General features: G+C 42.2%; 1 protein-coding gene across 2 annotated transcripts in view; it reads right to left on the reverse strand.

The window, feature by feature from the left end:
• arhgef10 (Rho guanine nucleotide exchange factor (GEF) 10) overlaps positions 1 to 16,820 on the reverse strand; it is a 58,488-nt gene that overhangs the window by 144 nt on the left and 41,524 nt on the right. For both annotated transcript variants that reach the window (XM_032500558.1, XM_032500556.1), the window contains 5 exons: positions 12,628 to 12,770; positions 9,722 to 9,896; positions 1,816 to 1,938; positions 862 to 1,383; positions 1 to 760 (listed from right to left, as the gene is read on the reverse strand). The exon at positions 1 to 760 is cut by the window's left edge and continues 144 nt beyond it. In XM_032500558.1, coding sequence (XP_032356449.1) covers positions 878 to 1,383; positions 1,816 to 1,938; positions 9,722 to 9,896; positions 12,628 to 12,770 — 947 coding nt within the window. In that variant the 3' untranslated portion in view covers positions 1 to 760; positions 862 to 877. The remainder of the gene's footprint in view (positions 761 to 861; positions 1,384 to 1,815; positions 1,939 to 9,721; positions 9,897 to 12,627; positions 12,771 to 16,820) is intronic.

Genomic DNA, 16,820 nt, shown 5'->3' on the forward strand with positions numbered 1-16,820 from the left:
GGGGGGGTTCTCTCCTGGTGATGATAACCCTTTCTTCCCTTTCATGAATAGAAACCTGGCCAGCCAGGGATTTAAATCAAGCCTTCCCAAACTAATTCAGTCATCAACATTTCACCTTTCCTATCTCTTAAATCTGTTAACAGAATGGTAGGTGCACCAAGCAGGGCCAAAAGCTGATGCCAAAACTCATACACCTGTAATCCTGAGTTGTCATACTTTATATTTACAACTCAGGCCTTGACTGATGATCTAAAGATCTGTCCGAAACCTTATCCTAATCTCAATAAAGCCTTTATGTGACAGATTCCAAGCCCCATCATTACCTTACAACCCTTTCAGGAAAGACAAAGTCTCATTTCTTTTCAACACTGATTTAAATACTGAAGCCATATCCAGTCAACTGGTATGGCACAAACACTGGAGAGTAATGTATTAGCCATGTTACAGAACAACAACCAACTTTATCAGAGGGTCAAAATAAAGACCTTTCAGTGTATTCAAACAAGTACATCCTTAACAAGTACAATACTTCCTCTGACTGGTCTGTAGGGTGGTGTAACGCTCCGTCAAGCATCATGATTGAGTGGTTATAATCATCCTTTTTTTTTTTTTATAGTAAAGAGACATCATTAGAAACATCATTGGAATACTGTGGAGCGCTTAATGCCTTTTGGTTTCAGTTTTGATTGGTCCCAAATATTCCTTTCCATGTAGCAACAGATCTCCTTGTGACAGTTTTGAGCAGCACTTCTGCTTTAACCTGAAAAAAGAGAATATACAGTAGGTAAGATCCTTACACAAGTAAGCAATTGCATTTTCTACTGGCTATTAAATAAGATAAAAATGATATTTTCCACCTACCAAGGTACTTTTAGTGTCACATGTTGAGTAAAGGGATCTGCCAGATCATGATGGTTGAGGTGGTGTCCTCATGGCGAGACTGTTTGGTCTTTTTGTTGACCCTGCGGTGGCCCAAACCTCCAGACACCACCAGCAAAGAGCTGACATCCACCTTGCTGGCCCGGCGGCCCCTCTGATGATGGACCGGGTCGTGGAGCATGTCATAAAGAGCTCCGTCCTCTGGTCCGTGCTCCAAGGAGCCATGGGATGGGGCTAAGGAGCCGCAGGACGAGGAGGACATGGAATCCTGGAGAGCCATGGTAGTGCAGCCCGCCTCACCCAACCACACGGCCCGTCCCTGAGGGGGAGTCAGGGCTGGTTCTGACGGGGGCTGACTGTTCTCCCCATCATCTGTCTCTGTTGGCTGGACTGAGTTAGGAGGGGCGGAGGATGGTGGGCCAGAGGGCCGGTTGCACACTGCAGCTGCCACGCTGAGGAACTTGACTGGACCGTTGTGAGCATGTAAGGACACCATACCCCGACCTGACAACAGGTACAGCCACATTAACATTCACCCAGGACGTTTTTACATACTGCATTGCATCGCCTGTATACATATCTGATAACTGAAAGCGATATTCCCCAACGCTTTTTTTTGCCAACCATATGCTAGTTGTGTGTTGTGGAGATAAGATACAATGTGAAGAGTTGCTGGTGTTCTTTGTTTTACATTATGACACTGTATGAATTACTTTGGGTGTAGCCTGTTGGTTGAACAAAGCAAGCAATTTGAAAGTGTCACCCTGGTCTCTAGGAGACTGTGAGAAGCCTTTATTAAAAAGCACCCATTAACGGTTCATAGTCTAAATGATCAATCACTTTATCAAAGTCAACTTAATGATGAAAACAATCCTTAATTGTAGGCCTACATGCAAGTAAATTTAAATATGGGACACAATAATTGGTCAGTGTTACCTGTGACCTTTGGGATCCCCTGCAGTCTGGGGACAGAGAGGGCCACAGTCACCCCCAGGTTGGTCCCTACCAGCAGCAGACCATGACAGACCAGCAGACTGCTCACTGACACTCTCTGGTTTCCTGTGGAGGAAAAAAAACCCAGAAGCATAACATTGGTTTAAAATCCATCCAAATCCAATCCATCCAACATTGGTTTAATCTCCCATACATTTTATGTAGTCTGAAATCTTTAGAAAGACAGATAACGAATGTATGTTGACAAATATATTTTACCACCCTGAGGGATTTTACCAGCACTAAGCATGATTTGTTAGACTTAGAAAATAAGAGAATTGCATAGTTAATGGGCCACTTGAATACAGTGTGGTGCGTGGGAGGGAGGTGTATCTTTTCAGTGAGTGGGGGCATTTCTGCAGCAAAGATATTCAATGGTTATTTGTCTCCAGGGCAACGTAAAGAGCAGCCTGGCTAAAAGCAGCTCTTGTCAAGCATCTGAACACAGAAAGATGCACCATTATGTTTTACTTCGAGTTAAACAAACAAGCACAAAAGTGTTTTGTAACAGAACGAGTCAAGCGTAATGCTGTAATTAAGCAAGGAGCTCTGCCTCTGTGGCAGATACAACAGGACAATCTGACCTGACCTTTTCTTTTCCCTCCTGGTCAGAAAAAATCACCGGGATGACACTTTGGACTGTAAAAGCCGTAATTGTTGGTTTAACAACACCTTTTAAGCCAGGATGGCAATAAAGCCAGGCTGACAGCATTCTCTTTTTATTCTTTTTGACTTATTATGTGGAACTTGGCACTCGTGTAGACCCACACAGGAGCTTTGTGAGGAGTAAGCTTTGCAACAAATAGTATCTAGTAAGTAATTTTTTAATCATTTTTTTTTTTAATTGTAGTAAGAATCTGAGGTTATGCAAAAATGTCTTTTCGGTTCTGCTATGTGTGAGGCAAGACTGTCATGGGGCATTACTGCTGCAACAGCTTGACTTGAATTTCCTCCCTCAAAGTAATCCTCTTGGGGTTTAGGAAAAATTACTGCCAGTCTCTCTGCGTGACCTCCTTCACTAGAGCTGACCCCTTGCATGGGGCACACACACGCTACACTGCCATACTTTCATTCTTCCTGGAATCATGCCAGATTGGCAGGCAGGTACAGTTGAAGACTGGGTCCTGAGTCCTGCCCACATGTGCTTCTAATGAGGGCCCAGAGTTAGCAGAAACACACAGACTGCCAGTTGGGGGCCTTGCTCAACTTCCTCCTTTCATAATATTTGGAGTTCCCCACCCAGAGGGTGAACTAAAATAAACCCAGAGTGAACGTCAACACGGCCCGGCTTTGGCCCTGATCCTACACCAGAGCACCACTTTGATCTGCACTTAGTCCTGACAACCAACAGCAGGAGGGAGGAGCAAATCCCAAACATTACAATAATACACTATATCTGTCATTTGATCAGTCTAGAAATACATCAGATCAGCAAAATGTAAGTAACTGCTCTTAATGCTCTTAATGTAACTGCATAAACCCACACACAAAACAGATTTAAAAAAGGTCCCATGGCATGAAAATTTCACTTTATGAGGTTTTTTAACATTAATATGCGTTCCCCCAGCCTGCCTATGGTCCCCCAGTGGCTAGAAATGGCGATAGGTGTAAACCGAGCCCTGGGTATCCTGCTCTGCCTTTGAGAAAATGAAAGCTCAGATTGGCTGATCTGGAATCTTGCTCCTTATGAGGTCATAAGGGGCAAGGTTACCTCCCCTTACTTTGTTTTTCCCGCCCAGACAATTTGGCCCACCCATGAGAAAGAGAGCGACATCATGGCTTTCAAACGAGCAAAGTAAGAGGATCATCAAAATGATTATAATTCATTCTGAGATGGAAATCAATGCATGCACAAAATGTCACAGGAATCCATTCATTAGTTGTCAAGACATCAGAAAAAAACTAAAGTGTCAACCCCATGGTGGGGTTAGAGGAAAGGTCAGAGAATCACTAAAATCAGAATGCTTCATCCTCTGGGAACAATGAATGTCTGTATGCAATTCATAGAAATCTAATAGTTGTTGACAGATGGAGTGAAGTTGTAGCTGGACAAACAGTCTAGCCATTTAAAAGAAAAAGAAGAAGGTAAATACCACTAGCTCATAGTAGGTGAGCCAGAAAGTTAATTTCACACAATAGAAGTGTCAGAAAACTCTTGAACATATCATACACTGTACACCTCACTGATCATTAGGAATAGTACCTTCATTTTCATGTCAATCTGAAATGTTTCCAAGGAGAAGATCAAATTAAGACAAGTTTAAACTGGAGCGTCTTCACAATGCAGATACAGCCGTTCAGTCCTATCCTTTCTACTCATTCCTTATTCCGTATCTTTGAGGGATCACTCAGAAATAAGTGTCTTATCAGTGTTGAGATATGTGCAACAATGGTGGCGTACAAACAAAGGAGTGCTGGAGGTGTTATTTATTGACCCCCCTGATGTTTGTCTCCCATTAAGCCATGCATGGCTGCCTATTTAGGTCACAGAACAGCAGACAAAGGCAGACTAGACCCTCAGCACATCGGCCAGCCACCACCCTTTGAGACATCATCACGGTACGGTCTCCTTTGATGATGGACTACTGCTATTTGAAGTGCTTATGAAGAGCTTTTTTTTAAGATATTCTTGCTTTCATTAAATTTAAAAGTTACTTACACAATGATTTGCCTCACTTTTTTTTAGTATGAGCATTTTATGACTATATTACAGCTTTTCCTGATGTGGATTTCTTGTCCTACTTTGGAAAATAGATACAGTGGAGCTCACTTGGTCCCAGAGAGATTTAAATGTCTAATTCAAAGAAAATTAAATATGTATATATTCAGATTAAGACTTGGGAATGTAGAGAAAAAGTAGTATGCTTTTACGTCACAGTGCCAAAGTAATCACCTAATCAACTACTAATACCACTAAATTAGTCTAAAACACGAGTTGCAGAAGAATCTTTAATAAACACTAGCTCTAAGTTCCAGTGAAAATGACTGCTATTACAGCATATTAACTTTCTTTCAGTTTAGCGCTTGTGCAGGGTGAGAAACTCCTGTCTGCAGTGAAGGGAGTTAGCAGAATTGCTCCAACATGCAGGAACATGAGAAGGATAACCCCACCTAGACGAGCTCCTGCATTCAACACTGCAGCATTTATAGAAGACAACGCCCCATGTCTCCAATTTTGAGCCTGACTGTGTGTTCAGTGGACAAGCAAATATTGCATCTGTAATGTAGTATCCCTGCTTGATAATGCAAAGTTCCTGTAGAATGGGGATGCGGAAATCAGATTAAATATCGGAACGATGTTACTTTTTGTCATTTTCTGATAAGCTATTTTTTTTAGCTTGTGTCTCAGTAAATATACATTAATGGAGCAAAGAATTGCAGATAAAAGACCAATCACCCTGACTCCAACGTATCGATTGCAGGCAGTCCCTCCTGTCCAAACAGTTTGGTTGGCAGTTCCAATTACATCAGAATATGTGCAGAAACGGCACATTTTTTGGTCTCATTCTGTTCCATGGCAGCAGCCAGTGGTGATAAACGCCACTGTGGAGCATTCTGGAAAATCACGATCACAACAGACCACAAAAAAGACAGCAAACAGGTTGTCTTCATGCAAAGGCCAAATCACAACCACATAACCTCATTGGCGATTTTAAGTGTATAAACAACTTTTGACTTCCATGCTGTCTGACAGTCCAGGGACCCAATAATGTTATCAGAGGAAGTGAGCTCTTAATGGTAAGGCCCAGAGGATGAAAGATTTCATGTGTGGTGGTCTGTCCCAGAACCAGCTTCCTCTGCGGTTGCATGGTTACATTAACTAATACGGGCAGTGAGGTCCCGAAGCAGGCTGCTTTTATCATTCACATCTGTCTGACAAAGAGGCCTTCCACTTGTAACTCTGTGTAACTTGTAAACACTGGGCATCAGAGTGAAAATCTCCCACACTATCAAGTCAGTGTGGATACTCCAAGTTGGTCATCTATTACATTTTTACATGAAATTAGGGATTAAGGAGACTTTGTTTTGTTTGTAAATTTAGGTTTTCTATTGTTGCCAGTACTATTCATAAATCAGTTTCCTCTGCAGACGGAGGCATGATGGTGCCGCAATGCTGTTAACTATTGTGCCACATTGAACAACTTGTAGCCATGGATACGAAAAGCTGTGAGTGGATGGTCCTTTGTTGCAGTTTGTATTCAAATCTTCACAGTACTGGATTCTGTCTTTATAGTTTCTCCAACAGCTACATGGTATTTAAAACCGTCTCCCAAAAGTTAATTACATGAGAGCTGGCATTCTGCAGATTAATAAAGGCTGCTTGAAGTGGAAGAAGTGCTTGATGAAAAGAGCTAACCTGCTTTACAAGATGTTACACAAACTCCACACATTCCTTTTTTGTCATTTTGCTAAATACTTCTGAGGCCTTTCTGAATGTTATTGCTACCTTATGGCAATAATAGAAAGGTCCCTCTAAAGACTAAATGTGCACACAGTCGAGGCCATGCTGGCCTAATGACAGCACAGCTAATGATGCAGATGATAAGATCGTACAGAACAACTGCAGGCTAGTCTTTAGCTGCAGACCACAATACACATACAGGAGAAACCACAGCTGTCATCAAAAACCAAAACTCAAATCAAAACCTCATTTAAGAATCAAAACTATGTGCAATCCAGTTTCAAGAGCAAGGCAATGAGTGTATAGAACTTAAACATTACAAAGAATGCTTCGGGAAACTAAGGGCAGACTAAACCACAGCTGTCGTTATTACTCAGCATGGAGAAAAGAGAGATTGAATGCAGCAGCGACTTGACTGCACAAATCCTGACTACATACCAACAGAAGCAAAAAAACAATCATCCTTTTGGACTGTGTTTTTGGGGTCAAGCTGATGTAACACAGCAGATTACAAGATCCGAAGCAGCAGTAGGACACTCTGATGACTTCAGACTGGGACAATTGTCACAGTAACAGTCATTTGGTTTGACGGCGACAATGTTTGGCTTAAACACACATGGCAGGAAACTGTTCCACAACCAACTGCAGCACACTAAATACAATACCATCTACTGTGATGACGACAATTGCCATAGTAACAAAACTCATGCCTGTGCTAAAGAGCCCATTAAACAGTTCTAAACAATGTTATGGTACGACGCAGTACACTCCATGGTTTTGGACACACTATATGTTACATATTAAACTCATCTGGTATCCAATCGTCTGTAAAATATGGCTCATTTTTCTCGCCTCTGACGCTGCTCTGCTGATACTGCAACCTGGTAATGATGGGTTAACATCTGCAGTGCCTTACTCACTCAGAGATCAAAGGTGAGCCATTATAGTGGAATGGTAAGAAGAGTAAATTTCTTTTCAAAGCAGGGACCTACTAGACTGAGTAAACCCTGCCCACTCTGCCGGCGATTTGATTTTGCCCTGCAGCTCGGTTTGGAAACCTGCATGTTTAATTCTCCTGCTTTCATTTTGCGGGAACCAATTGCAAACCGGCTTATCTACCAGACTAGCTATTGGTGGGTTTAACACAATTACGATAGAGAAGCTAACAAGCAGCTTCTTGTTTTCATTAAACATAGCATTTATCGAACGCCACCAAAGCGAAGCAACGCGTTGATGCCGCTGTCACCTGGATCGCTGATCTGATTGGTTGAAAGACTATCCAATTGTGTCATTTGAACTATCCGTTGGTCACCCCTCTTGTGCAGACAAAATACAGAGCAGACTCCCCAGACCAATGCTCAATCTCAAATCTATTTAGCTTGGTCTGGTGATAGCCAGACTAGGGACAAACCACTTTTTTCATCTAAATTACTGCTCACTAGTAATCCTATATTAAGTATGTTATACTCCTACATTCTTGTTAATGTTTCATGATAATTGTCAATTCCTACTTTGTGATGATTTATAAAGCGCAAATATTATGCTCATTTTTCATACGGTCTGTCTGAATATACCCATATTCACCCTCTGAATACAGGATGTTCACATTTCTCTGTGGCCTGAGTGTTTTTAAACTTTTCACAGTATTTATATAGCATCTCAACCTGCTTTATAGTAAAAAAAGACATGGAAATCTCACTTTTTACAACAAGGGATTACTAACATTATAGCGAGTTCCGAAACAAGCTCTTGATCTTTGGTACTATTAATGTGATAGCTCTTTTTATATTGAAGTCCACTCGCTCAACTAGAAGCTGAGTTGCAAATATATTTTGAAGTGATGTCGTAATTCATCATCATCCATTGGATCTAAAGGATGTACCATTATTTGTTTTCAATTTAAATTTGGGTTGGATTTGCCTTTTAGACAGCGCCTTCCATAACATGCCAAGTTTCCTTAAATAATGACTTGATGAGGTCAAAAGGTTTCTTTATGCAACCCTATGAATAGAGACAATGAGAGGTTCCTTATTCACTGTTTAGACTAAAGCAAGACAAAAGCATGACAAACCATAACAAGAGCTGTCTGGATGAGCATCTACGCTGATGTCAGCTAAATACTGACAGGCACTAAGTAAGACAACACTTTGAAAACATGAAGTCGTGGGACTTGCATCACAGTCCACAAATGCTGAGCTGTGTCTAAATAAGTGTATTTGACTAGATGATCACAATATCAGATATCACAAGAAAGAACATTTATTCTTTTCTCTTCTTTGTCAGACAGTTTGACACTCTCGAAAAGGTTACAGTCTCAGTCAGGCATACAGATCACATTACTGACTGACGCCCAAGGGCCGGCGAAGAGAACTGAGAGGTGGTTGTTGATGTGCTAAAGACCACAGAATCACTATGACTGAATCTTATCCACAAGGCTTTGAATACTACAGTACAGTATGTTTTGTTGTTAGTTAATATCATGGACTGTTAATATTAATGGACAAAGCATCCGGTTTGGCGAAGTGCTGCAAATGCGGAAGTGCCTTAAACCTGCATTCCTTCTGAATTCCAGCAGGGGGCGACACGTGCAGTTGCAAAAGGAGGTCGGTTTCTGTAGAAGTCTTTGAGAAAGTGACCCACTTCCCACTTGATTTATTACCTCCGTAAACACACATCCTCATTTACTAGTTTTAAGTATTCTACAATACAGAATTTATTTTTTGAATTATGGTCTTGTTGAATTTAAAATCGGTGATAAAGCGGGGGGTGTTTTAGGGCGTGGCTATGATGTGATAACCAGTGAAAGTGTGTAACGAAACGTGTGTCCTTCACGCCTCCCTCTTGTCTAAAATTGTCACATCCGCAACCAGGATGACTGCACCCGTAACAGCAAACACGACGACTAGCAGAGTTTCACAAACTAATGGGTGACATCACACATGCTCTGTCTATTAATATTAACAGTCTATGGTTAATATGTAGAATCATACATGAACAATTCAAAAGGATTGATTTTTGTTTGAAAAAACAAAATCAGTATGTTAAATAATCCTACTGGTTACTTTGGGGATGGAATGAGAAGATCTCAACCGCATTGTATTTGTCCAACAAGAATAAAATGTTGGGGATGGGATGCAGAAAAATAAGAAACAATAAAACACAGCAATTTAGTAATGTAGACTGACTAAATTCTGTCTTTGATGCAGAATATCTGAACTATAACTATACAAGTTGACCCTGAACAGGTAACCTTTACTCAAATTAATTCATACTCATGCTCTTTGTGTGATGAATAGGTACCTGAAAAGGCTTAATGTTATTTGCAGTTATGCTGAAATTTAGAAACTTAAAAAAAATCCCACAATAGGTCTTCTTTTTAATAGGCACTGGAAACTAAACTGGATTGATATTTTATCAGTCCAGAAATGGACGTAACGTATGTCTCACCAGGCAGTGTATTGTGGACAGGTGTGGCAATGTTAATGTCCTGCAGGTGCTCCAGGGTCTCGGTGTGGAAAAGGCGCAGAGTAGAACCAGAGCTGAAGGCGATCCAGATGCCCACCCCAGCCACCACCATGTGGGACACCACCATGCCCTCTTCCTGGTGGGCCTCCAGCTGCCTCTGGATGGGGGAGAGAGAGCAGGGTGACAGGACTTAGGCATGAACTTTTGCACATTTATAATTAATTCAGCCAGAGGGAGGGTACTAAAGTAACATGAACCTTTATTAAAGAGCTCATTATTATTATTATGCTTTTATTGTGTTATGTATCTTTTATGTGCATGTTATAGGTTTACAAAGTCAAAAAACCCAAAGTCCATCCCAAGGGACTCCCCATCTCCCACATTAAACCCTGTTCACAAACTGTTCCCAACAGCTCTATATTGTAGTCCAGCCTTTACTTCTGTGACAAACACGCACCACTTTGCGTCACTGTGTAACAAACGTTAACATTTAATGCCTAGTTTCTAGTGTGGCACGCCAAACCAAGCTAGTTAGAGCGGATGCCTGAAGACACTAGGGCTGCATCTTGTGGCCCTTATTTGATAGCTCCTCAGTCCTCGGCGAACCAGAAGTTGTTCTGTCCTTTCTCTGTGAAGCCCGTCTCAAAGCTCTTGTTTCTGCCCCGAGGAACGAGCATCGCAAAGAGGTCATCGAGGAGCCATAGGCGAGGATACACAAGAGCAGCCTTCCCGGAAACCGTGCTCCTTCTCTAAAAGAGTTGCTAACTCAGATGACAAATTCATGCGATACTTGAGAGGAAAGGACGTTTCATCCCGCTAAAAACACATTTGCTTGTTTCCTCTCTCATCCCATGAAGAGGAAGGGAAGCAATTTAAGAGCTATGAGCTATGGTACTGCGCATGTGCAACTCCCAACAAAGACGGAATAGAAGTGAGATACCTCACTCGGTAGCTAAAACAGAGCGTTCAACACACACGGTGCAAAGAGAAGCTGTAGCAATGTGCAGTAGGACAAATATATAGTGTTTTTTGAAAATTAAACCATGTAAACCTATTCTGGTACGACCTCTAAATACAATTATGAACCTGAAAATGAACATAATAATAGGAGCTCTTAAAGAGCGAGTGTATTCAAAATCTCACCAAGTGAAATCTAAGACTTCTAAGGACCTTTTAGTGGTAAAATAAGTTTGCAAGTACGAGTAGACATGAGACCTTTGATGATCCCCTACCAGAAAAACTGAAAGAAGAGTTAGAACCGTACCTGCACCTAAACGGACCAAAGTGGTACTTGCATGCTGTATGATATTCTGTAGCTGATTAGCAGCTGATTAGCTATATAGTCGGCAAACTGAGGTTAGCAGTAGTCTAAAGGTGCAAGATTAGACGTGTGCCCATGTTTGTAAGTTAGATGAGAAAGATACTAAGGCGCCGTTAGTCAGTGTGACCATCTGCCTACGAGAGAACACAGACGTTAAAAAAAGAATGCAACAGGCTGTTGCACAAACAGTGCTGTACACTGTTGTTATTGACATTTAAAACCCAAGCCTAACATGACGGTGGCTACAGGGTGAATTTGGACTGTCTTGTGTTGGCTGCGTGTGTCTACAAACTAAAGAAAAACTATTGAATTTCTTTATGAAAGACTTTCTGTGGGTTGATTGCTTTTCAAAATCTGTTTAGACTACAGTAGCCCATGCATTGTCTGTCGTTGTAATGTCTGGCACCCGTGATTATGCTTTAGCATAGAAATGGAATCAACAGCGTCACATTCCCACAATAGGGAACAAAGGATATGAAACAATGTTTGTTTTCATGGACAAATGCACCAAAGATGTTTGTTCAGGGGTGATTTCAACATTTCAGAACATAACGAGAGTGTCAGGTGTAGTCAAAACAAGAAGCACACAGAAGCAAGTATTTACTGGTATTTTAGATCAACTTTATAAATCATTTTTCTTTAACTCTTGGTTTTACTCTTGAATAGATTTCACATATGTGCAATTTTGAATGCTCTGTGCATGGAGAACAATACAATAGGCTTTTTCCATCACCACTGGTTCCATAATCTCTCCACACGTTGCTTTACATGTAGGTGTAGTTATATTTAGCTAAGGAGAGTCCATTCACAAGCATGTCAGTACACGGTTCTGATAAAATGGGTTGAAGGTTCATAGATACAACTGAAAAGAATGAGATGCCTCACTCTGCTAATTTTCCCATACGTTTTATTGTGTTGCAACGTTTCGACCCAGCCCGGTCTTCCTCACGAAGGAGCATGACATGTAAATGTCCTGCATTTTGTTTCACACACATTTAATCATGTTCATCATATTGTATCTACCTTTTATCTAATTGAGTATGTACTAAATAATTCATCCACGCCTTTGGTTGTATCCATCCTACCATTTGTTCCTCTATGTGTCTGTCTCTCCTAGTTCACTTACAGTCACCACTCTGGACTAACAGTAAGTCCTCAGTGAGGAAAAGAGAGCGAGACAGGCAGGTGGTTCAACATAATGAGCTTAATGAGGCTAAACAGATTATTAGTTAGTGCATGTCACAGGAAGGTTACTATTCTTGGACCCATGGCAGTTGCTTTCATTCCCAAAACCAGGCCAAAAAACACACACAGAATATAGCATCCATATTTCAGGATATGGAAAGAAGGAATCGCAGGGAGGGAAATGAGGTTCTTTGCACTTTTAGTGACTGAGTTTACACTGGTTGCTTCTTGGGAAATCTCCCTAACAACAAATATATCCACACTCAAAATGTACCTTGGTTCTTAACTTTGGGGGGGGGGGGGGGTTGTATTAACACAACACATATGTTGTAGACACGGTATGTAATACTAGCCAAAACAGTTTCAGAGCTAAGTTACGTACCTCGACACAGTGTGTATGGGTGCTGATGATGAAGACCTGTCCACCTGATGAAGCCCAGAGGTGTTCCTCCACAGCCAGCATAGCCTTGACTGGGAGGACTCCCAGTTTCAGCTCTTTGGGCTCCTCGCTGCTCCATAAACCATCTGAAACAACAAATGCAACACTGGCACCTCAATACTCAAATAAACAATCTGCATTTCACAAAATATCCTATGAACAAAAAAGCAGTTCATATGCAAACACACAATACATATATATTCAGTAAGGATCTGAAATCTAATAAAGTTGCAGCATGGTGAAACATAAGCAACAACAATTTGTACTGTAGTGTACTTATCTTCTATTTCTATTATTGTATTGTCTTTTGCAATGTTAACCTAGCAATTGTTAATGTAATGGTTCATGCAGAATGGTTTATTCTTTGTATGGAAGGCACAGTAATAGACACTCTGTCTTTATAAATATCCCCTGAAAAGTTAATTTTATTTTAATTTATGATTCTGCTAATGCTGGTGGAGTGGCCATTGATGGTTTTCACATCCTTCACTGTGAATATAGATGGACTGCACAGCATTAGTCAGAGCTGATCTCTATCCCACACACACCTCCTACACACTGGGTTCTACATGTGCCTGGGCACCTACAGTGCCAGCTCTAATGCTATGTAACACCCCATGCAGTACCTTTATAAATATCAACACATTACATTCTTGCAACCATCATAGTTACTAGTTTAGATTGCAATCAATGTCGTAAATAAAATGAAAGCCTGTTGGACAGAAAAAAGTTATACATTTGATTCATGTCACACACATGTACGGTAGGGAATGTGAATCAGTAAACATTGTTTGTTTTTTTTAACTGACATATACTTTTAAATAAAAGGGCCCTGTGATGAATACAGACTTAATTTCCTCCAGATACCACATTCCCTTAGCTAATCAGGAAGTGAATGAGGCCACACCAATAGTGTTTCTTAAGAAAAGGCACAAAGGCGGCTATTGAAGGCAGAGGTGCCACGCAGGGAGAGATGTTCTTTCAGAGGTACAGTAATGATGGGAAGTGAGGGTAATCTCCCACTAAAAGGGGCTAGGTGGGATTAGCATTCCAGAAATGCCCTGTGTGTATTTTTGCAAAAAGCACACTGTGTAGGTAGATGAAAAGGAAAGGAGCAGTGGAGAAAATGAAAAAGAAATGACAGGAGTGGCAACCTGCAGTCTTATGTAAGTCTACCCACTTCTGAAACTGTAGCATTCCTTCATGTCAGTGTCAGTTGCAACAAAACACTTCTCACATTGTTTGTGTGTGCACACAAACCAGACAGTGAACGCTGATTGAAAAAGCCAATAATTTCTTTTATTTTGAGAAAGCTGCAACAAACAACATATGATGCACAATACTCCCAGTAGGAGAAAAAAAAAAAATCAATGATGCAGGATGGCAGAATAGACAAGATCAAGAGTTGATGTTCTAAATGTTTTGCTATGACGTGTGACCTTTGCCGAATCATTACCTCTTTCTGTCTCCATCTCTCACACAGTCACTCACAAAAGGAAACAACAAGCATGGCAGAATGAGGATGACTGGCCAGCTTTAGACACACTGCATATACAGCAGGATAGCCTTTCCATGCAGGATAACTCAGCACTGATGGCTATAAAGACAAAGCAACATCCCCATCTGTTCAGTTGTTTTTGATGTCTCGTCACTATTCACTGTGAGGGTCCTATTGAATCAGATGACAGCTTAACATAATTTGTTCATATAAGCTGATCATTTTCCTAGTTCTGCTTGCTTTCTTCCCTGCAGTGTAAAACGTAGGTCTACTTTAAATGCTAATCAGCCTTTCACTGTGTTTGTGATCGGAGCAGCATTGTAACAGGGATGCCGGGAACAGTTTCCCTACCAAACTATACAGGATGACTCATCATTTTAGGCATCAGGCATCATGTTCCAGTGAAGGTGACAGAGCTTCTGATGGGAAGAAACCCTACAAATCAGACTCAAAGATCTTGGGCTATGACTTTCTTCTGGGAACATATTTGACACACCAGTGTTGATGAATGATGACAAGCAACTAGTGAAACTGATCATGAAACAATCAGTTACACCAAAGGCCAACACTGGCATACTCTGTGCCAGTGTCTAATAATTAGTGTGTGGAGAATAAAGCAGGGGGGAGGTGACATCAAAAAAAGGAGCAATGAGTAGCCCAGAACATTCCTGAATGGTTGGATACATACAGTTTATTTCAGGCAGACTTTTGTTCCTCCTGTGTTTCTGTTTCATCATCCCTATTATTTCTGTTTCTATCTCTCTCTCTCTCCAGTGCACACAAGCCCAAACCCGCGCCTAGACCGTGCAAGTAAAAATCTGCCTGACCGCTTGCGGCCTAGACACAGGTAACAGACCAACTTAACAGAACAAAAGGTAGAAATTGAGAAAAGACACTTAAAAGCTCTTCCTTGGAGATGTTGGAAATGTGTTTGAGTCATATGGAGATGTACGTGTGACTGAGATTAATATAACATCATCCATCCATCCATCTTCGTCCACTTATCCGGTATCGGGTCGCGGGGGAAGCAGCTCCACCAGGGGACCCAAAACTGCCCTTTCCCAAGCCACGTTTTCCAACTCTGACTGTGGGATCAAGAGGCGTTTCCAGGCCAAGTTGAAGATATAATCCCTCACTTTAGTCCTGGGTCTTCCCCAAGGCCTCGTCCCAGCTGCCTGGAACACCTCCCTAGGGAGGCGCCCAGGAGGCATCTTTACCAGATGCCCAAACCACCTCAACTGGCTCCTTTCAAACCAAAGGAGAAGCGGCTCTCCTCTGAGCTCTCCACGGAGCTTCTCACCCGATCCCTAAGGGACACGCCAGCCACCCTCCTGAGGAAACTCGTTTTGGCCGCCCTTGTCAGCGATGTCCCGAGCCCACCGAACTGCAACCCCTCACCACCCTGACAACGCATCGATATCCTGTCCATAAATACTAAAAAACAGGATTGGTGACAAAGCAAAGCCCTGGCGGAGACAAACCCTCACATGAAACGATTCCGACTTACTGCCGAGAACCCGGACACAGCTCTCGCTTTGTTCATCCAGAGATTGAATGGCCCTGAGAAGGGACCCCTTCACCCAATAATCCTGCAGCACCTCCCACAGTATCTCCCGGGGGGACCCGGTCACAGGCCTTCTCCAGATCCACAAAACACATTTAGACCAGGATCCTTGCAAGAGTGAGGATCTGATCCATTGTTTCACGACCAAGACAGAATCCGCATTGTTCCTCTTCAACCAGAGGTTTGACTATTGGCCGAATCCTCCTTTCCAGCACCTTGGAGGAGACTTTACCAGGGAGGCTGAGGTGTGATATTTCTGTAATTGGCACACACCCTCTGGTCTCCCTTTTTGAAGATGGGAACCACCCCCCCCAGTCTGACACTCCCTAGGCATCGTCCCAGACCTCCACAAAATGTTGAAGAGGCGTGTAAACCAAGACTGCCCCTCCACACCCAGAGCTTTTAGCATTTCCGGACGGATCTCATCAATCCCTGGGGCTTTGCCACCGTGGAGTTGCACATTGTTGAACATTATCCATTCTGGTTCAATGCCCCCAGCCTCGACAGGGATGCACGAAAAGCTCCGCTAGTGCGAGTTGAAAGTCTGTCGGACAGGGACATCCTCCAAACATTCCGTAATTTACCCGCACTACCCGTTTGGGCTTACCAGGTCTGTATAGAGTCTTCCCCCACCCCCTGACCCAACTCACCACCAGATGGTGATCGGTTGACAGCTCCGCCCCTCTCTTCACACGAGTGTCCAAAACATACGGCCTCAGATCAGATGAAACAATTATAAAATCTATCATTTACCTTTGTCCTAGGTGTTTGTTATAGACAATCCATGACTAGCACACAAGTCCAACAACAGACAACCACTCTGTTTTACATCAGGGAGGCCGTCACTGCCAATCACGCCTCTCCATGTATTTCCATCATTGCCCACGTGTGCGTTGAAATCCCCCAGCAGAACTATGGAGTTCCCCATTGGAGCCCCATACAGGACTTCATTCAAGGTCTCCAAGAAGGCTGAGTACTCTGACTGTTGTTTGTGCATATGCACCAAACAAGAGTCCAAAGTTGGTTCCGAGACTATGCATAGATGTAAGCCCCACCAGATCTAACTGGTAGCGC

This window comes from Etheostoma spectabile, chromosome 20 (assembly GCF_008692095.1).
Source record: "Etheostoma spectabile isolate EspeVRDwgs_2016 chromosome 20, UIUC_Espe_1.0, whole genome shotgun sequence".
Taxonomy (NCBI): Eukaryota; Metazoa; Chordata; class Actinopteri; order Perciformes; family Percidae; genus Etheostoma; species Etheostoma spectabile.